Below are 13,628 nucleotides of genomic sequence, written 5' to 3' on the forward strand. Positions count from 1 at the left end.
CAAAGATTTGTCCACAGGACATCATCCCTCTTTCTCCCTATGTCATTGGTACCAATATGGACCACAAGCTCTGCCTGACCACCCTGCTCCCTTACCCTGGCACCAGGGAAACAACATACCATCCTGGAGTTACCTCTGTGGCCACAGAAACACCTGTCTGTTTTTTTTTTATTCATTCATGGGATTTGGGTGTCATTGGCTAGGCCAGCATTTATTGCCCATCCCTAATTGCCCTTGAGAAGGTGGTGGTGAGCTGCCTTCTTGAATCGCTGCAGTCCATGTGGTGTAGGTACACCCACAGTGCTGTTAGGGAGAGAGTTTCAGGATTTTGACCCAGTGACTATGAAGGAACGGTGATATATTTGCAAGTCCTAACTATTGAGTTCCCTATAGGTTTTCTGACTTCCCTGTTCCTCCTCCACCCCCTCCCCCATGCTGCAAAGCCACCCATAATACTGCCGACCTGCCTCTGGCTGTGCTCCTCAGTGATATCATCACATTACCAAATACAATTACATAGTGCTCAGGAGATTCCTATACAACTTACCTGGTCTTTCATAACTGATAGTCACTCATTGCCTTTCTACCAGCATACTTTTAAGCTGTGAGGTGACCACCTGCTGGAACAAGTTTAAAGCTGTATCTCAGAGTCAAGGTAACACTGTAGTGATATTAGCTTCTGATCAAGGTCTGAAAACTGGAGCTTGAGCACCTTCAATTAATGACATTTCCTGCAGATGTGCCACGAGAAGTGTCCTGAAGTTACATGGCACAGGATGGATACTCGATGGGACTGAGGTGCCCTGCAGTGCCTCTGTCTATTAAGCCATTAGCTAACTTAGAAAAATGATGATGGTAATTCTCACCAATGAGTCACCTACTGCTACTGCTCCTGTGCTCTATCTCACTCCCTATACTCCTACTACTATTGTGCTCTCTCTCACTCCCTATACTCCTACTGCTACTGCTCCTGTGCTCTATCTCACTCCCTATACTCCTACTACTATTGCGCTCTCTCTCACTCCCTATACTCCTACTGCTACTGCTCCTGTGCTCTATCTCACTCTCCATATTCCTACTGCTTCTGCGCCTGTGCTCCCTCTCACTCTATAGGTGTACTCCTGTGACTTGTGTTCATGCTGCCTTTGCTCAGGTTTGTGCTTGCTCCTACTCTCTATACTCCTACTGCTTCTGTGCTCTCTCTCCCTATACTCCTACTCCAACTGCTCCTGTGCTGTCTCTCCCCTCTCTATACACCTCCTGCTTCTGCTGCTGTGCTCTCTCGCACTCTATACTCTTACTGCTCCTGTGCTCTCTCACTCTCTATACTCCTCCTGCTTCTGCTGCTGTGCTCTCTCGCACTCTATAGGTGTACTCCTGCTGCCTTTGCTCAGATTTGTGCTCTCTCCCACTCTCTATACTCCAGTCACTTCTTTCTGCATCCTTTGTCTTCCTCACACTGAGTGCACTGGTTTAAGCTGCAGTGCAGTTTCATGGATGGGCCTACAGTGCCTTGTTCCTAATGCCAGCTGACACATTGGGCATAAAGTGGTTACTGGACCGCAGGAAGGGTGGGTGAAATCTGAAACCCACCCGTCCTTGCCTGACACCCACAGGAATGGTTTGCCTCAGGATTGGCAACCAGCCTGATAATGATGATATTTTTTGTTCCTTCTCCCCCTTCATCCCAAGGCCAGTTGTATTATGTGGGAGTTAAAAGTACAAGAGGAAGTAATTTCCAATGTTCCAATTCAAAAGCCGCAACCCTCATCCAGTTGTATTTTCGGAGGCTCGTTGTTTATTTTTCTTGTTACGAGAATCTTATTGTGTTATTTTCCGTGTACCTGCCAGTAGGAGATATGTTTTTACTCACCAGTTGCTGCTGATTTACCTTCTCTTGCAGGCATTGCACAGTGGGATCTCGGTGGATGAAATTTATGACCTGACTGCTATAGACAAATGGTTCCTCTACAGGCTCAGGCAAATAGTGATGTTGGAGAAAGAGTTAAGCAAGCTCAACAGGTAACTGCAAGTGATACACTGATATAAACATGTAATTGTGTCCAGGATTTTACAGCTCCACCACGGTGTGTCTCCCCCGGTGGATGCAGCGAGCTATTTCAATCTCCATTTAGTTCGGCAGGACTGTAATATCTCGCTGGGTGGGAGGAGCCGTAAAATCCTGGCTATGATATATCGTGTAATAGTGGCCAATAATGCATTGATGTAGCATGTAAGTGATATTTGATGTGAAAACTTAAAGGATATTCTCACAATGAGGAGACAAAAATTCTGAAAACTTTTAGAAAAACTCGAAAATTATTATATCCCTTTTTCTGACAGAGTAACATGTGAAGTAACAGCCAAAATATGGGTGCTTGAGGCCATAGCTATGTTTTTCCATTGGTGGCTTTATCAGTTCTTTCATGCAAATTAGCAGCTTTGTCTTTGCCTAGTCACTGACCGAGATTGTTGCTAGGCTGTTATGGTAACACACCTGCAAGAAATTCCATTGAGAAAGAAAGATTCGACAAGAAGGATGCACCATCCGTGGCTAACTAAGGAAGTTAAGGAGTAAACTAGCAAGAAATATAAAAACAAACAGTAAGAGCATCTACAAGTATATAAAAAGGAAAAGAGCAGATAAGTGAGTGTTGGTCCCTTAGAGGGTGAGACTGGGGAATTAATAATAAGAAGCATGGAAATTGCGGAGAATTTGAACAAGTATCTGTCTTCATCATAGCAAACACAAAAAACATTCCAAGAATATTAGAAAGTCATGGGGCAAAAGGGATGAAGGAACTTGAAGCAATCTCTATCACTAGATAAAAAGTCGTAGGAAAACTAATGGCACGAAAGGTTGACAAGTACCCTGGGCCTGATGGCCTGCATCCTCAGGTCTGAAAAGAAGTGGCTGTAGAGATAGTGGATGCATTTTCCAAAATTGCCTAGATTCTGGAAAGGTCCCAGCAGATTGGAAAACAACAAATGTGACACCATTATTCAAGAAAGAAAACAGGAGACTATAGGCCAGTTAGCCTAACATCTGTCATTGGGAAAACGCTGGAATCCATTATTAAGGCAGGACATTGAGAAACCAAAATACAATCAGGTAGAATCAACATGGTTTTATGAAAGGGAAATTATGGTTGATTAATTTATCAGAGTTTTTTGAGGATGTAACAAGGAGGGTGGATAAAGGGGAACCGATAGATGGATTTTCAAAAGGCTTTTGATAAGGTGCCATATAAAAGGTTACTGCACAAGATAAAAGCTCAAGCTGTTGGGGGTGATATTTTAGCATGGATGGAGAATTGGTTTACTGACAGGAAACAGAGCGTCAGGATAAATGGGTCATTTTTCAGGTTGACAAGCTGTAACTAGTGGAGTGCCACAGGGGCCTCAACTATTTACGATCCATATTAATAACTTGGATGAAGGGACTGAATGTATTGTAGCCATATTTGCTGATGGAAGTTGTGAGGAGGATACAAAGAGCTTGCAAAGGGACATAGGTTAAGTGAGTGGACAAAAATTTAGCTGATGGAGTATAATGTGGGAAAATGCAAGGTTGTCCACTTTGGTGGGAAGAATAGTAAAGCAAAACCTTAGTTAAATGGAGAGTGATTGCCGAATGCTGCGGTACACTGGGATCTGGGTGCCCTCGGGGTGAGGCACAAAAAAGTTAGCATGCAGGCATAGCAAGTGATTAGGAAGGCAAATGGAATTTTGACCTTCTATTGAAAGGGGGCTAGAGTATAAAAGTAAGGAAGTCTTACTACAACTGTACAGGGCATTGGTGAGACTGCACCTAGAGTACTGTGTACATTTTTGCTCTCCTTAGCTAAGGAGGGATATATACTTGCATTGAAGGCAGTTCAGAGAAGGTTCACTAGGTTCATCCCAGGGATGAAGAGGTTGTGTTATAAGGAGAGGTTGAGCAGGTTGGGCCTAGTCATTGGAGCTTATTTAGGTGACCTTATTGAAACACAAGATCCTGAGGAGCTTGACAGGGTAGATGCTTTGAGGACATTTCCGCTGATGGGGTAATCTAGAATGAGGGGCACAGTTTCAAAATAAGGGGTCTCACATTTAAGACAGAGATAAAGAGGAATTTCTCCACTGAGGGTTGATAATCTTTGGAACTCTCTTCCCCAGAGAGCAGTAGAGGCTGGGTCATTGAATATATTCAAGGGTGAGTTAGACAGATTTTTGATTGACAAGGGAGCGAAGGGCTGGGGTGTCGGGGAAGGCAGGAAAGGGAAGTTAATGCCACAATCAGATTAGCCATGATCCTAATGAATGATGGAGCAAGCTCATGGGACCAAATGGCCTACTCCTGCTCCTATTTCTTATGTTCCTTTTGTTGAAGGTGGTATGCTGGTATGGTATAACTTATTAGATTGTGCTATCTGACATGTTTATTTCATATACTATCACATAAAATTTGGGGTGGACTGTTTCCAGAGAACCATCTTATATAATTGTTCACCGGGCCTTTAATGGGTATTTGTGCCATTGGGCCAACTGTTGCCACCTAAGTAAGGTCTGCATGTGAGGGTGTGCAGGTCCTGAGAGGTGGGCACAGCATCTTCAGGGTGGTCTTTTGAGACTCGTTCTTTTTAAGCACATCAGCCAAGAAATTAATAAGAAAGAAAAGCTTGCATTCAAATTGAACTTTTCAGGACCATTGGACATCTCAAAGCTTTATACAGCCAATTAAGTACTTTTGACGTATCATTTTAGTTGACGGGCAATATGATCGGCGCAGGCTTGGAGGGCCGAAAGGCCTGTTCCTGTGCTGTACTTTTCTCTGTTCTTTGTTCTATCACTTGTAATGACATCAATGATGTTTTGGTTTTTAAAAAAATGAAATAATTGACATAAAGGTTCATATTCCAAGGCCGGTGTGGAGAACAAAAAAACATCATTAGAAGAATTGTACCAGATATATTCTGAAAACTGTTCAATTACTACAGTTTCTATTGAACTTGTCTTCCATATCCCCTCAGAGCCTCGAAACCCTGAACAATCATTTCTAGGTTTGTCCTGTGGAAATGACTTTGACTCATTATGCAGACTGCAGGAAAACAAGAGGCATCATAACTCCTGTGTCATTTACACTTCCTGATGAAGATGCCACCTATTTCAAGCGGGACTTCCTGTAACACACCCATGTTCTCAGTCTTGGAAATGCATGCTATGTGGAGAAGAGGCAGAAACTGGCTGTTGCATGCCTCTACCTCTTCCCCTTCATCTCCCAACTCCATTCTGAACCCCATCAATCTGGAGCATCGAAGCTGAGGCTGGTATTGGAACCACCAGCTGTGTCTCCCAACTACACGACCAACCCTTTTTCTCTTCGTAGGCAGTATAGATCTTGAAAGAGAAGCTTGGGTGAAAAATCAATTCTTCCATTAACAGCTTGTGATCACAGTTTCTCAAAAAGGGCCAAAGATGCTAAGCTCAACCTGCAGTCAGTTGCTGAATTTGCTAATTGATGGAACCCTGTTTTTCAGTGGGCTGTGAGGATTCAGTAAGTAAGGGCAGACAGTGAAAAGTTATCATAGAATCATAGGGCACTGAAGGAGGTCATTCAGCCCATCGAGCTGTGCTGACTCTTTGAAGAGCAATCCAATTATCCCTACCCCTCCTCTTTCCCCGTATCCCTACAAGTTTTTCTCCTTCAAGTATTTATCCAACTGCCTTTTTGAAAGCTACTATTAAATCTGTATCCTCCATCCTATCAGGCAGTGCATTCCAACTCCTAACAATTCATTGTGTAAAAATGTTTTTTCTCATGTCAGTCAACTTAAATCTGTGCCCCACGTTTATCGACCCTTCAGCCATTGGAAACATTTTCTCTTTATTTACTCTATCTAAAATTGTTCATGATTTTAAACATCGCCATCAAATCTCTTCTTAGCCTTCGCTGCTCTAAAGAGGTCAATCCCAGCTTCTTCAGTCTATCCATGTAACAGTATTTCCTCATACCTGGAACCATTCTAGTAAATATTTTCTGCATCCTCACAGCCTTCTGAAGGTGTGCTGCCCAGAATTAGACACAGTACTCCAGATGGAGCTGAACTAGTGTTTTGTTCAGGTTTATTTGGCTTTTGTACTCCATGCCTCTTTGCCCAGAATCGCGTATGCTTTGTTAACTGCTTTGTTAACCTGTCCTGCCACATTCAAACACCCCGAGGCCCATCTCTTCTTGCATTCCTTTTAAAATTATACCATTTAACATGTATTAACATGTATCAGCTCATTGTTCCTACCAAAATCCATCATCTCGCCTTTTCTTGTGTTGGATTTCACCTGCCCATTCCACCAGCCTGTCGACTTCCTCTTAAAATCTATTTACCATCTCCCTCACGGTACCATATGGTGGATAAAATGGCTTCTGTCCAAAGCCTTTGTTTCACCCAAGATGACCTTAGCGTCAGATGACTATGCAAGCCACAGTACATAAGAGTGCACAAAAGCATTTCTCCAAATATCCCTCTTTTCATAAAAAAGAAAAAAAACACTTGTGCATGCAATCATTTATGGTTGCAAGTTGCCCAGATACACATCACGCCGAACAGAAAACTGTTCATTCCAGTCTGTCTCACTTTTGTCTGTCTCCACACATGTATTGCACATACAATCTTTAAAGCATTCAGGTCCTCAAATGGTACATTTATGGGTTGTTGTTGTTTCTTCGTCTGGTTGCTGCCGGTTCCTGGCGTGACGTTGCCTCTCAGGGGAGTATTGTTGTTGTGACTGTTGCTACTGATCCATTGTATTTGTTGGGGAACACTTGACCTCTGGGACTAATGGTCATTCCATTCCTGTTTGCATTCTGACCAGATCTCCAACTCTCAACTCTGATTGGATCGCTTTATCAAAGCGAAATTTGGCTTTCTGTCATTTCACTTTGATTTTGCCACTCACTCCAGTTACTACTTCTGGCTTCAGTGGGTTTTTTTTTAGCTATTGAAAGAGTAATTTGGGTGTGGCATGACATTAGTCATTGGACTGGACTATATTCCATGCCTCAGAAGGTATGTTTCTCCACTCTAAGATTACCTTATACATATCTGTGCTGGATCTACTCAATTATTTGATGATCTTTTTGGCAATTTTCACCACTACCTCAGCCTTTCCATTTGACAGTGGATAGTGTGGAGATGATGTGTAGTGCTGAGTTTCCTAATCATTCATGAAGTGTCTGAATTCTTCATTTGAGGACCATTTTCACACATCACAATGTCAGGAATGCCATGACGACTGAAGTGTGCTTTTAGGCATTCTACAATCTCGCTGGTAGTCGTTGACATCAGCTTGTCTAACTCCCAGTAGTTTGAATAGTAGTTGATAGTGGCGATATAGTCAGTTCCAAAGAGAATGAAGAGGTCTGCTCTAAGCTTCATCTGTGGTCTGTCTGGGATGCCCTGAGTCATCGGCGGCTCTTTAGCTTCCTTATCTTGATGTTTATTACAAACACTGCACTAGCTGATGTGATCCTTAATCTCATTGTTCATGTTTGGTCAGTAGAGCAATTCTTTTGCCTTCTTCAGACTAGACTGAATTCTTTGATGGCTTGCATGGATGTGCTTCAGCATCTCTTTTCTCATCTCCTTAGGGATGATGATTCAGGTTCCTTTGCACAAGATGCCAAGTTGGGCAATCACTTCATCTGTCTGCCCAATACTCTCTTATAGCAGCAGGTGTGTCCTGGGTGGTTTCAGGCCATTCTTTCATCACTATTTCCTGTAGCACTTGGAGAGTTGCATCTTGTGTGATTTGCTTGAACTGAGCTTAGATGCTTGTCTGTTAGATTCAGTATCTCTTCTGGGTCGATGACTTCCAGAGCATGTCGTGCTGTTGCTTCTCATTGAATCTGGAATATTTCACACTCTGCACTAACATCATTAACTTCCTTCAAGGGGACTTCAGGTCTTGACAGCATGTCGGCAATGTACATCTGCTTCCGCTGCTTGTACTGCTCACAAGCAAAGGCAATAACTAGGCACTTTTTCTCAATCTGTGGGTAGTGTCAGTCAGTTTGTGTTAAGGCTCTGGATGCAAATGCAACTGTTTGTCCTTGTTGCATGAGAGTTGCTCCAAGTCCAGTCTCACTGGGTGACTTCGTCATTGACATCATAGAATCTCAGCACTGGCATGGTCGTCACTAATTGTTTGATGGAAGTGAAAGCTGCTTGTTCTGTGCCCCAGTACCACTAAACATGCTTTGCAGTGAGCCTGTGTAGAGGTTCACACTCTGATGACACTAGGAAGTTTTGAGGAACAAAGGGACCTTGGTGTGTGTGTCCATATATCTCTGAAGGCAGAGGGGTATGTTAGTGGGGTGGTGAAAAAGGCATATGGGACACTTGCCTTTTGTAATCTATGTCTCGATTGGTAAAGTAGGGAGGTCATGTTGGAGTTGTATAGAACCTTAGTGAGGCCACAGCTGGAGTACTGTGTGCAGTTCTGGTCACCACGTTATAGGAAGGATGTGATTGCACTGGAGGGGCTGCAGAGGAGATTCACCAGGATGTTGCCTGGGATGAAACATTTAAGTTATGAAGAGAGGTTGGATAGACTTGGGTTGTGTTTGTTGGAGTAGAGAAGACTGAGGGGCGACCTGATCGAGGTGTACAAGATTATGAGGGGCATGGACAGGGTGGATAGGGAGCAGCTGTTCCCCTTAGTTGAAGGGTCAGTCACGAGGGGACATAAGTTCAAGGTGAGAGGCAGGAAGTTTAGGGGGGATGTGAAGAAAAACAGTTTTACCCAGAGGGTGGTGACGGTCTGGAATGATGTTGCCTGGGAGGGTGGTGGAGGCGGGTTGCCTCACATCCTTTAAAAAGTACCTGGATGAGCACTTGGCACGTCATAACATTCAAAGCTATGGGCCAAGTGCTGATAAATGGGATTAGGTAGGTAGGTCAGGTGTTTCTCATGTGTTGGTGCAGACTTGATGGGCCGAAGGGCCTCTTCTGCACTGTGATTCTGTGAGTACTGCGTTGAACCTCAGCAGGGCGACTCTCATGGAGAGGCAACTCCAAGAACAGAATCACGGACTCCTGGGCTTGAGCTCAGACCTGCAAGCCCTCACACAGGCAATGGCATCAGATGGTCTCTGCAAGTGTGAGAGATGGATGGGGCACCTAGTATCTCTGCCAGTTGCAAGCAGGGAGGTGCAGATTGACCTCATGTTAGCCTGTCATCTCTGCGGGCTCCTCTCGGCGCTCTGGATGATGGCAGCAGCTCCTCCATCACTCTGCCTGATGAGGTTGAGATGACTGAGGAGTGCCTAGCCGTGATGCTGGACTCTCCTTCCCAGGCAGGGCCTGCAGAGGCTCTACTGGTCAGAGGGCAACTGCCAAGGTCATCAAGGCCAACAGGACAGCACAGTCAGCAGGCTGTCTCCAATGTCGCTGCCTGCAAGGGGGGAAATCACCAAGATGCAGCACTCGCAAGCATTAGTTTAAGGCACTGTGAGCACAAGAGGGATTTTTCATGGGTGATCTTCTGTTCTGCGATTTTTTTTTTTTACTGGTGTGAGCATGAACACCTTATATTGTTATTTTCATTTTCTGTGAGTGTCAACATTGTATAAATTTTGCTTTTGTGTTAATGGCCTGAGTATGCTGCACTTGTTTTTTAGGTGCAGGGCACGTCAGCATCTCATGCTGGACGTGAGTGGCTCTAAACTTTATTGCACAGGTACTGAGTGGAATTTGGGTTCAATGGAGCGGGCCATTTCAAACATTCGGTAAGGAGGCTGAGGTGAAAGCATTGCCTTGGCAGCCTGGCTGAAGGAGCATTGAATCAAGGCCTCCCTGGTGTCCCTGCCTCGCTGAAGGTTCCAAAGGTCTGCCTCAACGTCCTCACCATGTTCTTCCCTGGGGTCCTGTTCTGATCCACCACTGGATTCATTCTCTGTGGCCTGTGGAGCTGCCTCAAGATCTTCTTCCTCCCTCCAGTGGGTCCCCCTTGCCAGTGCCAGATTGTGGAGAGCGCAGCAAGCAACCACTATCAAAGACTCCCACTCTGTGGGATAGAGTAGTGCCTGAACGGTCCAGGCATCGGAAGCGCATCTTCAGAAGTCCTATGGTCCTCTCTATCACTGCCCTTGTGGAGGCATGACTCCTATTATAATGCTGCTCTCCCTCTGTTCTTGGGTGGCGGAGAGGCATCAGAAGCCACCGTTTCAATGGATAGCTCTTGTCACCCAGCAGCCATCCATCCAGTCGGGCTGGAGCACTGAAGAGCCTCAGCACCTGGGACGAACCATAAAAATCTACTAAACCCACTATAGTGAACACAGTCGAATTTCATCCTGGTACCCATGCATGCACACTCCACACAAACTTGTCATGATCCGCCCCTCACCTGACACACACTCACTCACAGGCATGCTCCATCCAAAAAGATGATGAGGAGCACAAACTTTCTAAGTTAAGTGGTAGATATTATTTTAAACTGATTTTTTCACCTTAGCTTGTTCTGCATGATTCATCATGTAGCAGTCAACTTCTCACAATGTGACTTGAAGTGATAATTAGTTAGACATTTCTATATCAATGTCACTTACATATGGACCATTGGAAGGGCTGATGTTGGAACAACAGGCTGGAGGCAGAGGCCAGGACAAAGCACTTGCTCTCCTTTATAGTTAGAAGTGACATAGGAAGTGAAATAGGAAATAAAGAAGAAGCTGTTTCAACCAGCCTATAATGTTGAATGTGAGAATCATTCTCTGCCCTATAAGAATCTACTGTTGAATAACTGGCACCAAATCCAGGATTAGTGAAAGTGGAATTGACCGAGTGGACAAATGGATTTGGATTATCTGGGATAGGAAACACAATACTGTAGATACTGAAAAGGTGCCTATGGAGAGAGTAAGGGAAGTTAACGTGGTTTCACGTCCATGAAGTTCTGCCAGATTCTGAAGAAATGCTGCCTGAGCTGCTGAAAGCTTCCAGCATTTTCTGTTTCTATTGCCTGGGCCATGGTGTGAAACCATAGGCAGTCAGCCTTGCTTAGCAACAGGCCCACATAATACTTTACTACAAGTGGTACATGACCAAATGAAGGAAGTAAACTTTGCCTTCCTTTAGAGTCCAAGGGTCAAATCTTCACAGAACCTGAGAGCTGCCATTGGAGGTGGTAGAAACCAGGAGCTTCTGTACTTCTTCACAGATCTGCTAGGCACTGAGGCCTCACCCAGGCAAGGGTACTCATGGTCTGTTTGAACCTGACCTGCAGCTGAAGCCAAGTGGTTTATAGTTGCATTCACAAAGCATGTATGTGTGAGAGAGTTAATTATACAGTCTTCATGTTGTGTTGTTACTTTAACTGCTGTGATCTGTTCCATCAGTGAAACCATCACTGACGAATTGCTGTTAAAAGCAAAGCAAGATGGATTTTCAGACCGACAGATTGGGGACTGCATTGGCCTAACTGAACTCGATGCAAGGAAGCTAAGGGTACAAAGGAACATTAAACCACAGATTAAGCAGGTCAGTCACTGTGATGTACTTGGTGAGCTGTGTGTGCATGCCCCTGTTCTTTATTGGAAACCATCATTTTCAACTGTGCTAAGTCATAACAAGGTAAAAGGGCCTGGTTTCAATCTTTGGTATATGTTTGAGTTATCTAATCTCAAGCAAGACAGCAATTAGACTCATAAAAATGTGCAGCGCAAAAGGCCTTTCAGTCCATCATCAGAACCACTCTCTCCTAGAGCACTCTAACCACTAATTTCCCATTCAGTTATTTGCTTCAAATTTTTAATCAATTTTCCTTTAAGAGAATCATGGTCACTGCACCAACCATTCCCTGGACCAAAACATCGCAAGCTCCAACCACTTTGCATCATGAAGAAATTTCTTCTAACCTCTCTTTCCTCATTCTCAGTAACAATTTTAAACTGATTAGCCCTTGTACAGACTCCCCAACATACGAACATGCGAAATAGGAGCAGAAGTAGGCCATTCGGCCCCTCAAGCCTGCTCTGCTATTCAATAAGATCATGACTGATCTGTTTGTATTACTAATTACTCATTCCCCCCCAATCCCGATAACCTTTGGTTCTCTTGCCTAACAAGAATCTATCTACCTCTGTCTTAAAGATATTCAATGACCCCACCTCCACCACCTTCTGAGGCAGAGAGTTCCAAAGTCGCACAGCCTTCTGAGAAAAAATCTCTTAATTTTTGTCCTAAAACAGCGCCCCCTAGTTCTGGACTCACCCACAAGAGGAAACACCATTTCTGCATCCATCTTGTCAAAACTGTTCAGGATCTTATATACTTCAATCAAGTCACCCCCGACTCTTCTAAACTCCAGTGGAAACAAGCCCAGTCTGTCCAACCTTTCCTCATAAGATAACCCACTCATTCCAGGTATCAATCTAGCAAACCTCCTTTGAACCACCTCCAACGCATTTACATCCTTCCATAAATAAGGAGACCAAAACTACACATAGTATTTGAGGTGTGGTCTCGCCAGTGCCCTGAATAACTGAAGCATAACATCCTTACTTTTATGTTCAACCCATCTCGTAATAAAGGGTAGCATTCCATTAGCCTTCTTAATTACTTGCTGTACCTGCATACTAACTTTTTGTGACTCATGCACAAGAACACCTAGATCCCTCTGCACCTCGGAATTCTGCAGTCGTTCTCCATTTAAGTAACACTCTTTTTTATTCTTCCTGCCAAAGTGAACAACTTCACATTTTCCTCCATCTGCCAGATGTTATGCCCACTCACTCAACCTATCTATATCTGTCTGCAACCTCTTTATGTCCTCGTCACAACATACTTTCCTACCTATCTTGGTGTCATTCCTACCTATCTTTGTGTCAGAGGGAACCAACCAGAGGGGATAGAGACTTACCTATTTTCCCCCCATCATAATGCTTTAAAATTTAAATCTGCTGCCAGTTCTCTCTGCTTTAGTCACTTCTCTTAACTAGAGTCTTTACACTGTACACTGCAACTCCAATCCTGAAGCCGCAGTGCTCTACATCCTAACATCCTCCTGAAGGTTCTACAATGTACACTCCACTTCCTGGCCTACCACGTCAGGATTTTATAATACTTGTGTTCAAATCCCTCCATATCCTTACTCCCCCTGTTTCTGTAACCTCTTCCACCCCTACAATCCTCTGAGATCTCTGCACTATTCCAATTCTGGTCTTTGCATATTCCCGCTTTTATTCACCATACCCCTGGCAGTTGTACCTTCAGCTGCTTGGACCCAGGCTCTTGTGATTTTCTTCCTAAAACTTCCAACCTCTGTACCTCCCCCTTCTTCTTTAAGATGCCTCCTTAAAACCTTTATCTTTGACCACATTTTGTGGTCACTTTCCGAACATCTTTGTGGCTTTGGTGTCAGATTTTGTTTGAGCTCAATCCTGTGAAACGCCTTGGTACGTTTTACTATGTTAAAGTCACTATATAAAATAAGCTCCTCTTCTTGCTCTTCCTCTTCTGACTCCTAACATTAAAACCCAACATGACCAAACAGAGTCAGTGTTTAGTCATCTCCTAGGATGGTCCTGAGATAAATGGCTACTGGCTTTGCATCCATAGCATTGGCAATCACTGCACTTCTAATGGTCA

General features: G+C 44.0%; 1 protein-coding gene across 1 annotated transcript in view; it reads left to right on the forward strand.

The window, feature by feature from the left end:
* The window catches only part of cps1 (carbamoyl-phosphate synthase 1, mitochondrial), a 206,628-nt gene that overhangs the window by 114,616 nt on the left and 78,384 nt on the right, over nucleotides 1-13,628 (forward strand). The window contains exons 21-22 of the mRNA XM_078551685.1: nucleotides 1,904-2,022; nucleotides 11,378-11,519. Of these exons, the coding sequence (XP_078407811.1) occupies nucleotides 1,904-2,022; nucleotides 11,378-11,519 (261 nt within the window). The remainder of the gene's footprint in view (nucleotides 1-1,903; nucleotides 2,023-11,377; nucleotides 11,520-13,628) is intronic.

Source organism: Cetorhinus maximus, chromosome 11 (genome assembly GCF_964194155.1).
Source record: "Cetorhinus maximus chromosome 11, sCetMax3.hap1.1, whole genome shotgun sequence".
Lineage (NCBI taxonomy): Eukaryota > Metazoa > Chordata > Chondrichthyes > Lamniformes > Cetorhinidae > Cetorhinus > Cetorhinus maximus.